At 35.0% G+C, this 13658-nt stretch overlaps 1 protein-coding gene across 2 annotated transcripts; it reads right to left on the bottom strand.

Annotated features, from left to right (window-relative positions):
• Positions 1–1987: 1987 nt before the first annotated feature.
• Positions 1988–7931, bottom strand: LOC132167255 (putative B3 domain-containing protein At2g27410). Of its 2 annotated transcripts, none has more exons than XM_059578167.1 (3): positions 7520–7931; positions 2968–3040; positions 1988–2826 (listed from the first exon to the last, which is right to left on the bottom strand). In XM_059578167.1, exons 1-3 carry the CDS (start codon positions 7632–7634, stop codon positions 2091–2093), a joined length of 924 nt encoding a protein of 307 aa, XP_059434150.1. In that variant the 5' UTR covers positions 7635–7931; the 3' UTR covers positions 1988–2090. The 2 variants fall into 2 exon arrangements, with proteins under 2 accessions (XP_059434150.1, XP_059434149.1); XM_059578166.1 differs by having other exon boundaries at positions 1989–2826; positions 2968–3043.
• Between the last annotated feature and the right edge of the window lie 5727 nt (positions 7932–13658).

The following is a 13658-nucleotide window of genomic DNA, read 5'->3' on the forward strand; positions in this document are numbered from 1 at the left end:
TGTCATTATTAACATGTATCACGACACTCTCTGAAGTTACGGTGATGGCAACTACTTCAGATGGCAACTTGGCACAGGAAAAAGACTGGATATTCAAATTCTTCTAGCGGAATAATTTGGATCAATCAAAAAGGAAAAATTGAAATGCTTGTTACTGATCCCTTGAATTTCTATGCCTCGTTCGTTGGGTAAAATGGGAACATATCTGTTGTTGGAATATCCGACTAATTTTGTATTTGGACATCATTTGGGAGTCGTGGATCTACGCTTTTGGTTCTTTGTGCACCAAAAAAGAAGAAGGAAAAAAAAAAAAAAAACCTGCTGATATTTTTGGTTTGGATCTTCTCCAAATTTTGGTTGAAAGTAGAAGCTTCATTAATGAAAATCTAACTTGGGAATTAAAATTGCAAAGTCTATCCTCAATTAACAGACTCTTTCATCAATTAGCTCATCACGTGCAATATTTCTACTAAACATTGAACAAAAGAAGTTGTAATATTCAAATAAGAAAGAAAAGAGTAAAAAACAAAAGCCAAAAACTAGTAATCTCAAGGGGCTTGAGGCTGAGGAGTTGATCCCATATGTGCACTTGGGCTATTACTTGCACCATCTCCTGCCACCCACCTACTCTCTCCTTTGCTCTTTGGCTGGTGCTTGGATCTTCTTCGCTGCCCCACTTGCTGTCACTATGCTCCCGTTACTTGTATTTTGGGCATCTCCCACTGTAGCCTCAAAATCATCCGATTGTACTTATACGAATACGAGGGGCTCCATGAATTGCACTATATCAATGGGTTTTGTTGTGCAAAGTTTTCTCTCTCAAAAAACCCTACCCTTGTTGATCTAACTGAATAATCGAGTACTGTTGTTTCACTTGTTTGTCCTTAGATCTGTGTGATAGAGCGCTTTTTGGATGACCATGTCCACTTGGGTCCCATCCATTGCCTTGATACACTTGTGCACCTCTGGTCGTGCCGGAGATCGACATGGAATGGAAGGCTATGTTTTCTGCTTTTTGTGGTGGAGAGGAGGGTGAGATGTGCGGCGGTGCATAGTGGAAGATGTTTTTGGCTGCGTTTGCTACTAAACGATTTCGTCAAACTCACTTTTTCATTTTTTCATATTCTCTTACTTTTTACATCACATCAATAATTTTTTATTACTATTCAAATAAAAAAATCATTACAAAAGCCTTTTTTTTTTTTTTTTTCAAAACCAAACATTCTTACTTTTTCACTTTTTTCAAGAAAAAAAAAAAAATTCTTACTTTTTTTTTACATCAATCAATTTTTGCTACAATATCAAACCACTAAAACCCTTTACCAAATGGACTGTAAATTTAATTTTGTTTAATTTGTTGCTCACTTCGGTTTATGTTTTTCTTCCTTTTGTGGTAATTGAAGTTTTTATTGTTTGGTTCTTGGTTTTTTAAAAGAAATGCTAGGTTTACAAACAAATTTTACAATATAATTGAAAATGAGATAAATTCAACTTTTGAGAAACCCAATCATATTGTGCCACATCATGTTGTAAAATTTGTTTATAAGTCTAGTATTTTTCGTTTTTGAATACCACCAAAAAGATTAAAATAAATAAATCACCCATTCACATTTTCGGTTTGGATCCCCTCCAAAATTTGGTTGAAAATGGAAACTTCATTAAGCATGCATAATCTCATTTGGAGATTAAAGCACAAAGTCTGAGTACTCCATCCATAAACTCCTTACATCTTTTGCCAATCACATGCTATCTACAAAACGATATTAAGCAAAAATACTAGTAATATTCAAATCAGGAAGAAAAGAATCAAATTAGAAGCCAAAACAAAAGTAATTAATTATCTTCATGGGCTTGCGACTGATCAGTAGATTCCATATGTGAAAAAATATATAATGTTATATATATATGAGAGAGTGTATATCTTCCAGGCCTTTAGCACTACATCTTTACTATATATATATAGTAAAGATGTAGTGCTTGTAATGTATTACAATGAACTATATTTACAAAACAATTAAGGAAACGTAAAAAAAAAAATTAACCTAATAGGACTTGCATCATCTTCTTCGGTACTGCTTCACATGCTCTCACTACACCCCCACTCCTTCTCCATCTCTCCCATGGCTGCTACTTCCTCCCTCGTTGCCACCACGTCGGCTAACCACAACAAGAGCCAGGCAGAGTTTTTGTTCATTGTCAACCCGAAAAGACCAAACTTGGACCACATCCTTCGGCCTGAGTCCATTCTCTTGAGAAACCTCGTTCCAATTAGTCCTCAACACGTATGTTGAGCATGTTTTCCCCGACTCTTTGGGCATGTCCCATTGCCTCAAAATCATATTGTTCACCTTATGTGAGGGCTCGATGAATGGAACGTTCAATTCATTCTGTTGTGCGAGAGATTCTCTCTCATCATCTCCCAAAAAATCCCCCTTGATCTGTCTTAAAGGTATGGATAAACGGCTGTTGTTTTTCTTTAGATCAGTGTCATAGAGGGCTTTTTGTATAACCAAAACCACTTGCCTTCCCCCCATTGCCTCGATACGATTCTTGAATTCCTCAGGCAAGTCCGGCGGCGGGTTTGGAAGGGTTGGCATGTCCGGCTTCGACTTCTTCGATCTCGTTTTGGGTTTTTCTTCCTTTTTAGATTTCTTTTTCTTTTGGAAACTACTCTCGCCACGGCTTCGCTTCAAGCCTTTTTGTTCTTGGTCATATATGCGAGCAGCAACCTTAGCAACCTCTAATAACATATCAAAGGCAGCCTTGGTTGGATCAACATCCTCATTCTTGAAATCGTTGGGGTTCAAGAGCCTCATTCTTCTAGTACTTCAGAGACACAAACAATGAGTACTGCTTTGTTGAGAAATATGTGTGGTCAATAGAGAAACTTTCCCACATCGAAAATCATTTGATGCTTATTTATAGGGGAATTGTGATTTCGGAATTCCCAAAGAAAATTCGGCTCACCGCGGGAAGACTCGGCTTACTGTGTGAAGTACTCCCGTCATGGCTTCAACTGCACGCCATGCATTCCTTCCAACTGCTGCAAATTAATTGCAATGACCGGGTCAGTACCGTCGAAACTACAAACTAGTTGGTTAGAAATTTCTTTGTTTTTTTTTTTTTTTTTTGAAACACGGTTAGAAATTAATTGAATTTTACAATAGGATGGGGTGCTTTTGATTTCCTAACCCCCGACGGAAGAGACTAAAAAGCAAAATAAAAATAAAGAACATAAGAATAATAATAACAAGAAGAAGAAAAATTTAAACGGGATTACAAAAGAAAACGTAGTTATCAAAAGCAAATATATTCTGGATATACTCCTTCCTCAATAAATTAATTTGTGCAGTATAATTTATTGTTTTCATTATGCATATATAGTGCAACTTAATTTATTAGTGATAATTAGTGCTTTGGCTGCATGTGATAAGAAGTACCATTTAGTAACATTGATGCCTGCGTAGGTGGGGAAAAATCAGAAGGTGACATAATTATATGATAAACATCGGATATTCTAATCATTAATTGAATTTGTGAGTTTGGCCTTTAATTGATATATATCATTTGATGCTTATACGTACAGGCAAAACTACGTACACAATTCCTTCTGCTTCTCCTTGTTGTCACAAGTTTGGATATTCTTTGCACCTAATAATATTTGAGACATGCTTCGCTTAATTAGTTATCTTTACTAAATGATATATAGCTAATTATATATAGTGGGCTACACTTCAATTTCTCGAACTTGGTCAATAATAGAAGTTCTAAAACTAGTAATTATTTCAGTACTTTTGCATGCATGCATGCCTTTTCTGATCATTTTTCTCAACACGCCCTCGATCGATCAGTTTGATTTTCCTTCCATTAATATATGGTCCTCCCATGATTGCTCTCAGTCTCAGGGGGAAATGGTGGAGAAATATCAAGGAATTGAAAGGAGCATCACGGTCACGGAGTCTGATGATCAATCAATCACCTTCCCATGATGTACGTAGCATCTTCCCGATGAAGACAGGTGTAATTAATTGAACAAGCATCCACACGCCCAAAAGGTGCCCAACAACGGATAAGGATCCACGGCAATTTTTAAGAAATCGCCCAGTAATTAAGTGACAGTAACCATATAAGGTAAACAAAGTAAAAAAGAAAAAAAACAAAAACAAAAGCACCTAATTATATGTAATACGCTACCTGCAGCTACCTTAAACCCTAGCTTAGCCTATATATTTAAATTTAGTAACATAAATCAAAGCCCCATAAATAAGCAATATTTGTTGTTAAGAAGCAATACCTGAAGCTAATCACTTCGTTGAACAACTTATTTTGGGTCCAAAAAGTGTTTCTTTGGCCATTAATTTCCTTTCAATTTCTTAAAGCCTTCCCACTATTAATTCTAAAAGCCCTTTACATTGTCTGCAAGCAAGGAGATATGGGACCACCAAAAGCCCTTTTCTTTTGTTTTTGTTTTTGTATTTAACTCCACAATATATACATGCCCCTATGCGTACAACCGCGTACAACCATTGACATAAAACAAAACCATCAACTTTTGTCATATTCTCTCTCAAGCTAGCTCCATCTCTTTCTCAAAGCAACCGAAAATCCTAGAGCTTAAAACACCGATCAGTTGGCCATCCCTCTTTTTCCATACCCTATCACACGACCTTGCAAGAAGAAAACATCACCAAGCTTTCTCACTTTGTAAGTTTTAAACATGATCTGATCTCTCTTGCTCTTTTCAAAGATTTAACATTATGTTTTAGTGATTAAATGCGTGAAGCTTTATTTTGATAGGGGCTAGCTTGTTGGGTTTATATGAGAAATTGTCAACAATAAGAGCATTGAGGGTGTGAACGAGTGGGTGCAAGAAAAAGAATTTTTCAGTGTGATGTGTGTTGTGCTTCATATATATGATCTTAGGTTATTGAAGGATAAAATTAAGTTTCTGTGTTAGAGTAAATAGGAGTTTGGTTGAACGAAAAACAAGGAGAAGATTGTCTCTTTCATGCAGGAAGTGCATGTGAAAGAAAGAGAGTTGTCTAAAAGAGTTGAATGATCCAAATAAATCTAAGGTGGTTGATAATAAGATTTTTAGAGTGTGAAGTATAGAAATAGTTGAGTAAGCTTTCTATTAGGGTTGATGTGTTTAGCTTATGGCTAACATTGCTAAGTTTTATCGATTCAGGTGTTTAACAGTATTGGTTAGTCTATTAATTAAGCGGCAGTATTGAGGTAAGGAAAATTCCTAATCCTTTCTAAGTGAAATTTCATTGCATGTATTTTTATCATTTTCTCTTAGTACATTATGAATGCATGAATATGTTATTTCACATATGCTTTTTGAATTGATATCCTCTCATGAATTGCTTTCCCTAAAGAATTTTAAAGCGAAATTGTTATTTATGTCACTCAATCTTGATGGGTATAAGTTCCACTTTCATGAAGTGTCTAAATGAAGGATGTTCTATATAAAGAAGGGTTTCCATTTGAGACAATTTATAAATATGGAAATTATAAAAATGTAAATAAGATGTTATTTTGTGGAAAATAGACCAGTATTTGAGATTGAGAGAGTACTACTTGTAGTTTTCTAATCCAAGAGGGAAAGGATAAATCAAATATAAAATAAAAAAGAGAGTTATCGTATATTTTAATTAAGGACGAATTTTTGTTGTCTGTTGTATATTTTTTTTTGGATTTATATTTCTACACAATAATATAATCCGAATTTTAGTATTTTCAATTCCTTATAGGATTAGGAAAACATAATGCAACATCAACTTAATATATATATATATACCCCTTTAAATATTGCAGAAAAAAAATTAATTACTTGGTATATAAATTTTCTCAGCGCGTTGAGAGAAAACATGGCAATCCCCGAGGTGATTCTAAACATGGGGTTTTCGGATTTAATGTTGGTGATTCAAAAGCCGTTGAGCCGTATTGATTTAAGCCCGGCACACGGCTGCTTCTTGATCCCGTTGAGAAAAATCAGATATGAATTCTTGACGGAGGAAGAGAAGACAGCACTGAACAATGGAGACAACATTGACGTAAAGCTAATGGTACTGTCGCTGTCGCAGATGCCAGTGAGTGACTTGGCTTTGGTGAAGTGGGTGAAGCAAGAGGAGTGTGGGGACACCACCTCATCGTACGTGTTGACATGTGGCTGGCACGCAGTGGTGGTGCGTCAGAAAGGGTTGAAGGTCGGTGATAAAGTGCAGCTCTGGTCATGTCGGAGACTCGAAAAGTTGTGGTTTCTGCTAATTGCAGTGGAAGCCGAAGAAAAAGAAGAAGAATAGGATAAATGTCGACATGTAGGAATGTTAAGCCAATGAGGAATGCTACAATGCATTCTAGCAACCATCTACTCACCATCTCTTCACTTGCATTTTTATTTTTTTGATTTTTGATTTTTTTTTTTTTAAAAAAAAACGTAAAAGAGAGAAGAGATGATGAATAGATGGTTGCTAGAATGCCAAAAAGAACATCCCTAAGCCAATGGAGGACAACAGTACTATATAAATAAAATATAATGATGATGTTTTTGTTTCTGTTGGAATTGATACTGGTCAAATTGTCCATGTGTTCACATACGTTGTTTGATTAATGTGTTCGAATTTTCAAGTCAATTTTATGAGTGATTCAATATTCTTTTTTTATTTCATTCCATATATAATAGAATGAGATTCACGTTTCTTTTATTATCCTTAATTATAGGTAAACATACTTTGATTTTTTTTTAATTATTCTTCCAAAGTGTGTTTCGATAAAGTCCATATGATAAAGTGGCTGCATTAAGCTCTTATTTTTTTTTAGTAATCTTTACAATATAACATACTTCTATTATAACAAAATCATATTAAATACAAATAAATTTTTACTCTAATTAGGTAATAATCTTCAATTATAAATAGATTTTATCTGTAATTCAATAAAAATCTTCAAATATAATTATGTGATATTCTTTTCTTTAACTATAACTATTATTATTATTATTGAATTCCGTGATCTACTCAAATCATGCTACATACGACAATCATCATTATTGACTTAGAGAGAAAAGAGAGAGAACATGTGACCATTACTCATTAGCCGGCAGCAGCCACATATAATATAGTTCCCAATTGCCATATTGGGTTTTTATATTCATATCGTTATCGCCAGTTTATTTTTTATCTAACAAAAAAAATATTATAAAAATTAAAATACTTAAAAAAAATTTGAAACCTAAACTTAGGCCTCTAGCTCATCCTCCCTATCTCCTCCCCTCCTATTATAGTGCCCTATTTTACCCTTCATGATTATTATCTTTTTAATCCTTTGATTTGACAACCTTTAGCTATAATTTTTTTTTTTTTTTTTTTTTAAGCTATAATTTGTACAACCTTAGAGCATGCACTAGCATTAAATTTGCCAAATTTTAGGTAAAAAAAAAAAAATTAACTTTTCCTATTTTCCTCCATATATACATATGCTAAGAAACCCTTAAAACAATGAAGAAAGAAATTACCTCTAAAGTTTCTCAGCGTTGAGGAAAAACATGGCCTACTGTTCTTGAATCCCCAAAGGAAAAACTCCTGATCATGAAAGCAAGAAGGGGCTGCTGCCTGCTGGTTGATCCCCATCCCATTGAGAAAAATCAAAAAGGAGCCGCTGCCTGCTGGTTGATCCCCATCCCATTGAGAAAAATCAAAAAGGAGTGGTTAACTGAGGAAGAAAAGATCGATGGCACTGAACGATAGAGATATATAGCATTGTAGTAACGCTAATGGCGTCGCAGATGGCAGTGAGTAAGAGGATTGGGGGGACACGACCTCGTCGTACGTGTTGATAAAACAGTGGTCGATGAGGAAGTGCAGCTCTGGTCGTGTCGGAGACCCAGGAGCTTGTGGGTTCTGCTAATTGTAGTGAGAAGAAGAAGAAAGAAGAAGGAAGGAAAGTGGGGGCAATATAAAGCACAGAAATGGGGGTAAGGATACAGTTATAATTGACTCAAGTCAATTCAACAAATTAATGCTAATTAATTATATTAGCATTTCTAATCTCTCGTAGGTATATTTACTTATAAAAAAAAAGTGGGACCATGAGCACTACTCATTAATAAAATATGTCAAGAAAAGAGAGGCATCTATGTTTACTTTACATATTCAAATTCATGGGTCAGGTTTTTCAAATTAAGTTTACAATTGTATCAAAATTGTCGGTAACCTTAGATTGAAGCTGCAACCACAATTAAAACGTGTAGTAAACTGTAGAGTCACTTTTTGAAATTAAGACTGACATTATTCTAGAAGTTTAAGTGGGTGAAAAATTATGAATTTAATTAATTAATTACTTAATTCTCTAACAAATTATAAAACTGCAAAAGGTTAGTATTTAAGGAGATCACCCTGGCATGGAGACAGCGATAGTAATTCTTCAGGGTGGAGATCCCTTGGAGGTTTCTGCAACTTGTAAAGATAATGAACATGATAGCGGAATCCAAGTATCCTGATCTCCTCCAATCGTGAGTAATTGGAGAATCTCTTTTTTTGAGATCCTACCCATCCAAAACATCTAGGATCAAAAACTCAAAGACAAACTTAACACACTTGATTATATCAAATAATAAAAATATTTATGGTAAATATATTATAAGTTTCTAGTCAACCGGCCAAAACTAAAATATTTCTAAGTTTTTTTTGTTTTTTTTTTTGTCGAAAATTTACTCTATGAGTCAATCGAAATGCCAATAAAATTCATATCGTCAAAATTTTGTAATTGCCGTTAAATTGGGTGAAGCGGTGCGTTTTAAGAAAGGCCATATCAGTCAAATTTTTTGATCATATGTGTCCACAGTAGACACGTAGGATCAAAACTCACCATTTTGACCATAGCCAAAACGGTGAGTTTTGACTGACTTGATTTTTTGTTTTTTTTTTTTTTGTTTAAACCCCCAAATCAACATCTTCCCCACATCCTTCCAATCAAACCCAGAAAATAACTGGCGAAGTCTTTCTTGTATCAATTTTCTAAGCTCAGATTGTTAATGGGTTTCATTTTCTGGAGCATTTGTAGAGAATGGTGCAAGATTTTCTGTCTTTTTTTTTTAAAAAAAAATAATAATTTAGGTTGTTTGCTCTAGTTTTGTATGAGACAAAGCAGTTAATTCAATTCTCGGTTTGCCATTACTTACATGGGCATATCAGAGGTATCTGGTATGAGGAACTCTGGCATACGTCCCTCATCCACTTTTCGGTCTAGTCACAATCCTGACAACTACAAGCATAAGTGGGATCAATCGCAGCATGAATTGATGCAAATAAAAGAGGAATTGAGAGAAATGGAGCAGCGATTGGAGCAAATTGAGGAAAGACAACGAGAAACGGAGGAATTAAGACAGCGAAAAACGGAGGAAAGACAACTAAAGACTGAGGAAAGACTACGAGTAACAGAGGAAAAACGATGACGATTGGGAAGGATGTGGGGAAGATGACGATCTGGTGGTTTAAACAAAAAGACTCCAAGTCAGTCAAAACTCACTGTTTTGGCTAGGGCCAAAACAGTGAGTTTTGATTCTAGAGTCAAAAAATTCGACTGATATGATATTTTTTAAAACACACCGTTTCAACAAATTTAACGGCAATTACAAAACTTTGACTGTATAAATTTTATTGGCATTTCGATTGATTCAGGGAGTAAATTAAAAAAAAAAAAAAAAAACCTTAGAGATCTTTTAGTTTTGATAAGTTGACTTAAGGACTTATAATATATTTACCCTATTATTTATTTATTTATTTAAAAAAAAAAAATGAGGAGAAGCCACCAGGGGGCGGCTCGCCGCTGCCCATCCCATGGGTGGCTAGGGGTGGCCGTGCGCCGCCCCCAGATCTGTTGGGGATGGCCGCACGGCCACCCCTTGGCCATGGGGGTGGCCGTGCATGGGATGGGCTGTGGCGGTGGTGAGCTGCCTGGGTGGCTTCTCCTCCTCTTTTTTTTTTTTTTTTTTTCTTGAAAAAAAAATATATATATATTTTTATTATTTGGTATAATCAGGTGTGTTAAGTTTGTTTTTTAGTTTTTGATCATAGATGTTTTTAAACCTTTGGATGTTTTGGATGGTTAAGATTTCAAAAAAAATGAGATTCTCCAATTACTCACAATTGGAGGGGACCCGGATCCGAAATCCAACTATTCAAGCATTCAAGGTTGTACTTTGCATTGATAAGGCTAAAGTATTGACAAATTATAAGTTAAAGTCTAAACAGATAACATACACATATTTTTTAAAGCTTCTACTAATTAACCCACATTAATTGTCCAAAATTATTTGGTTAACTGATCAGTACTGAACTTGTATCTTGAAATATGTTTGTTAGAACTTAATTATTTGGCCTTGAACTTGGAAATTGATCAATATTTAGAGGAAACTTATTCCACATATTGGAAAAATTCGGCAATTTTGTTTTTTCATCAATACCAAGCTAAAACATTGACAACTGAATCTGTCCAGTCTAAAGCATGTAACATAAACAAATTTTGAAACTTTGTTAGGCCCCATTCTTTTGACAGATTGTACCAATGCTCATGGTCCCGCTTAGATTGCGTTCTTTTAATGTCTTGTTTGGTGATTCAAATAATTAGCTTTTGTTCAATTGATTTCCATGATTCTAACTGGAATTTTCTTGGCTTGTGCCGTTATTGAATGTTGAATTCCTTAGGCCAATAATATGCCTTTCCTCGCTTTTTGTAACTATCCTTAGCTATGTTTGCCCCCAGCTAAGGCCGGCACTGTAGCTGGAACGGCACTGTTCCAGCTACAGTGCCAACTGACACGTGGTAACAAAATTGATTTTTTCATGTCAATTTTTTTTTTTTTTAAACAAATTCAAAACCAAAACCAAAAGAGAATAACTTATATATAGGGAGGTTGCACAAAACTTCCTTTTTACGCCCATCAATGAGGAGTTGCTACCTCAGCGTGGAACATAATAACAAAATAAAACCTAACCACCTGATTATATCAGGTTTAATCAATTTTTTTTTTTTTTTTTTAAAAAAAAAATTGTAATAAGAGATAAGCCACCCAGTGGTGGTTGGCTGCCACCCCTAGCCCATGGGGGTGGCCGCTCAACCATCCCTACGGACTAAGGACGGCTAAACTGGCCATCCCCATGGCCTTGGGGTGGCCTCGCGGCCTGGATGGGGTGGCTGCGCGGGCCACCCCAAGCCATAGGGTGGCTGCGCGGCCACTCCCATGGCCTTGGGGTGGTAGTGTGCCCACCCCATAAGCCATTGGGGTGGCCGTGCTGGATCTAGGATGGCTGGCCACCACCCCCATGGCCTGGGGGTGGCCGTGCGGCTACCCCCAGGCCTAGGGGTGGCGGCCAGCCACACCAAGTGGGGGAGGGGTGGCCAGCCAACCACCCGTTCAATTCTTTTTTTTTTTTTTAAAAATAATAATAATAATAATTTTTTATTTCACATAGTGTAATCTGGTGTGGTTGTGTGTTTGTTTTAAGTATAAGTTTAATGAAAATGGTTGATGTGTCAGTTTCTTATTGATAGCACAAAATATGATTTTTGTGCAACAGGTGCATCCAAATCTCTCTCCAAACCAAAAGATTGGAAAAGTGAAAGTCGTATGAAATATTTAGTTTTTTATTTTTTTTATTTTTTTCTGACATGTCCACACAAGGGGAGGAAAATTCAAATTGGTGACCTTCATGAGACGTAGTGCATAACCGATTGAACTAACCTTTAGGGACTAAATATCTAGTAAATATATATTCACTTAATTGTTGTAAGGTTGCGCAAATTGTTAGTAGCCAATCGAAGGTTCACAATTTTTTTAAAAAACATAGTGTGTATATATATATAACACTCATTAATAGGAGAAAGGAGACCAAGATACATCTGGGCGCTTTGGAGTATACTTGCTAAGTGTAAGTGCAAAAGACGCAACTTAGTTATAGAAAAAGATTTCAGGATATTCAGCTCACCGAATTCTAGACAACTCCAATTAAGTCAAAGTTGCGAGATTTACTTACTCAAAATTGGTGGATCTTGCACCCCAATTATCCAAAATAAGTAGATTATACGAGCTCAAACTGTTTTAATTTAAGTAAAATTTGAATGCATGAACCTTACACAAATTTAATAATTGATTCATCAATTAATTATAAAAATAATTGAAAAATAATGAATTATATTTCACTTTTAATAACCGAATCAAAAATATTATTTTTTTGCTACTATAAAGTTCATGATTAATTAAGATTTTTAAATTTGAGTGCTTAAACAAATTCGACGGCCAAAGTCGTTACATAAAGGTCACGGCCTGTCCCATCCACAGCACATATCAAAAATAGACATGACCCACGTGGTTAGACGTAACAGGCACATGTTGTCCTAGACAACTGTGTCTTTCATTGGAATGGAAGTTGATAATATATATGATTGGAGATTTTTACTTTCATTTTTTTTCTTTTGTTTTTCGTTTGTTTATAATATGGGCATATATTAACAAGGCCTGCTGGAAAATTATCAATGATTTTTAAATCTAATGGCATTCTCGTTTTTCATGAATATTGAGATGGTGATTGAGGATTATACGTTTAAATCTCACTAATTGTGTGAGTTAATTATCAAAAAAAAAAAAAGCCAAATTATTTTTTCAAATAATAAATATTAATATAAAATTAGATATCTAAAAAACTCTACATAAATAATTATTACAACACAAGGTACCAGCACAATCAGCATCCATAAGCACCCAAAAAAAGAAGACATCGACTGTGATGTAAGAGCCAAGAAACAGAGGAGTCTTCAGACCAAACTCCCGTCTCAAAATGGATATGATATGTTTTTTTTTAGAGGAAAATCAAGAGAACCCATTTCCTGATAGGTATCTTTCTCTTTCCTGACATAGAAATTTACTTGTTTTTTATTCTCATCGAGTTTTGTTCCTGTTGATGTTGTCTTGATGCTTCAACGTTTGTATGTGTATCTTGGATGCAGAATTGCTTCTGTTGATTAGTGAATATTCTGGTTTGTTATGAGGCGGTTGTCTATCTGCTGTTGAACTTGTGAATTGTTGAGTAAGCTTTCTATTAGGGTTGATTTGTCTAGCTTATGGCTAGGCCTGAGTATCAGTCAACACGGTCTGGTTTTGGCTCTTATCGGTTATTAACCGATAATTTTCGGTTAAACGGTTTATTAACCGCTACCGAACCAATAAAAATTTTAATCAAAATTATCGGTTATAACGGTACACGGCTAAATGGTTCGATTAAACCGGTTAACCGTAAGCTTTATATTGATTTATTTTGTTGAGCAAAAAATACGTTTTTTTGACTTTTGAGAGCCCAAATACTTTTTGTTGGGCTAAAATAATTTTTTAAAAATGAGTTATTTTATGAGCTAAATACTTTTTGTTGGGACCCAAATATTAGTTTTTTTGGCTAAAAATTGAAGCTTTTTTATATTGATCCACCACAACCTTTTTTTATATTATAAAATACATTTTTTAAAGCAAATGGACTAATTAACATAATGAATGCTAATTAGACTAACAAAACTAGTTAATGAAAAATGCTTTCACCAAAGGCAAAGAAATCTCATCCAATCCCATCACTAAAAAAAAAAAAAAAATCAAACCTACCCAAACC

The sequence above is a fragment of the Corylus avellana genome, chromosome ca1 (assembly GCF_901000735.1).
Source record: "Corylus avellana chromosome ca1, CavTom2PMs-1.0".
Lineage (NCBI taxonomy): Eukaryota > Viridiplantae > Streptophyta > Magnoliopsida > Fagales > Betulaceae > Corylus > Corylus avellana.

Bases quoted from the DNA above. Each gene is read 5' to 3' on its own strand.
- LOC132167255 (XM_059578166.1), bottom strand. From the start codon at position 7,634: ATGGGGATCAACCAGCAGGCAGCAGCCCCTTCTTGCTTTCATGATCAG. The intron at 3,044-7,519 runs GTAATTTCTTTC...ATTAATTTGCAG, and splicing joins AACGCTGAGAAACTTTAGAG to CAGTTGGAAGGAATGCATGG. The intron at 2,827-2,967 runs GTGAGCCGAATT...GTGTCTCTGAAG, and splicing joins GTAAGCCGAGTCTTCCCGCG to TACTAGAAGAATGAGGCTCT.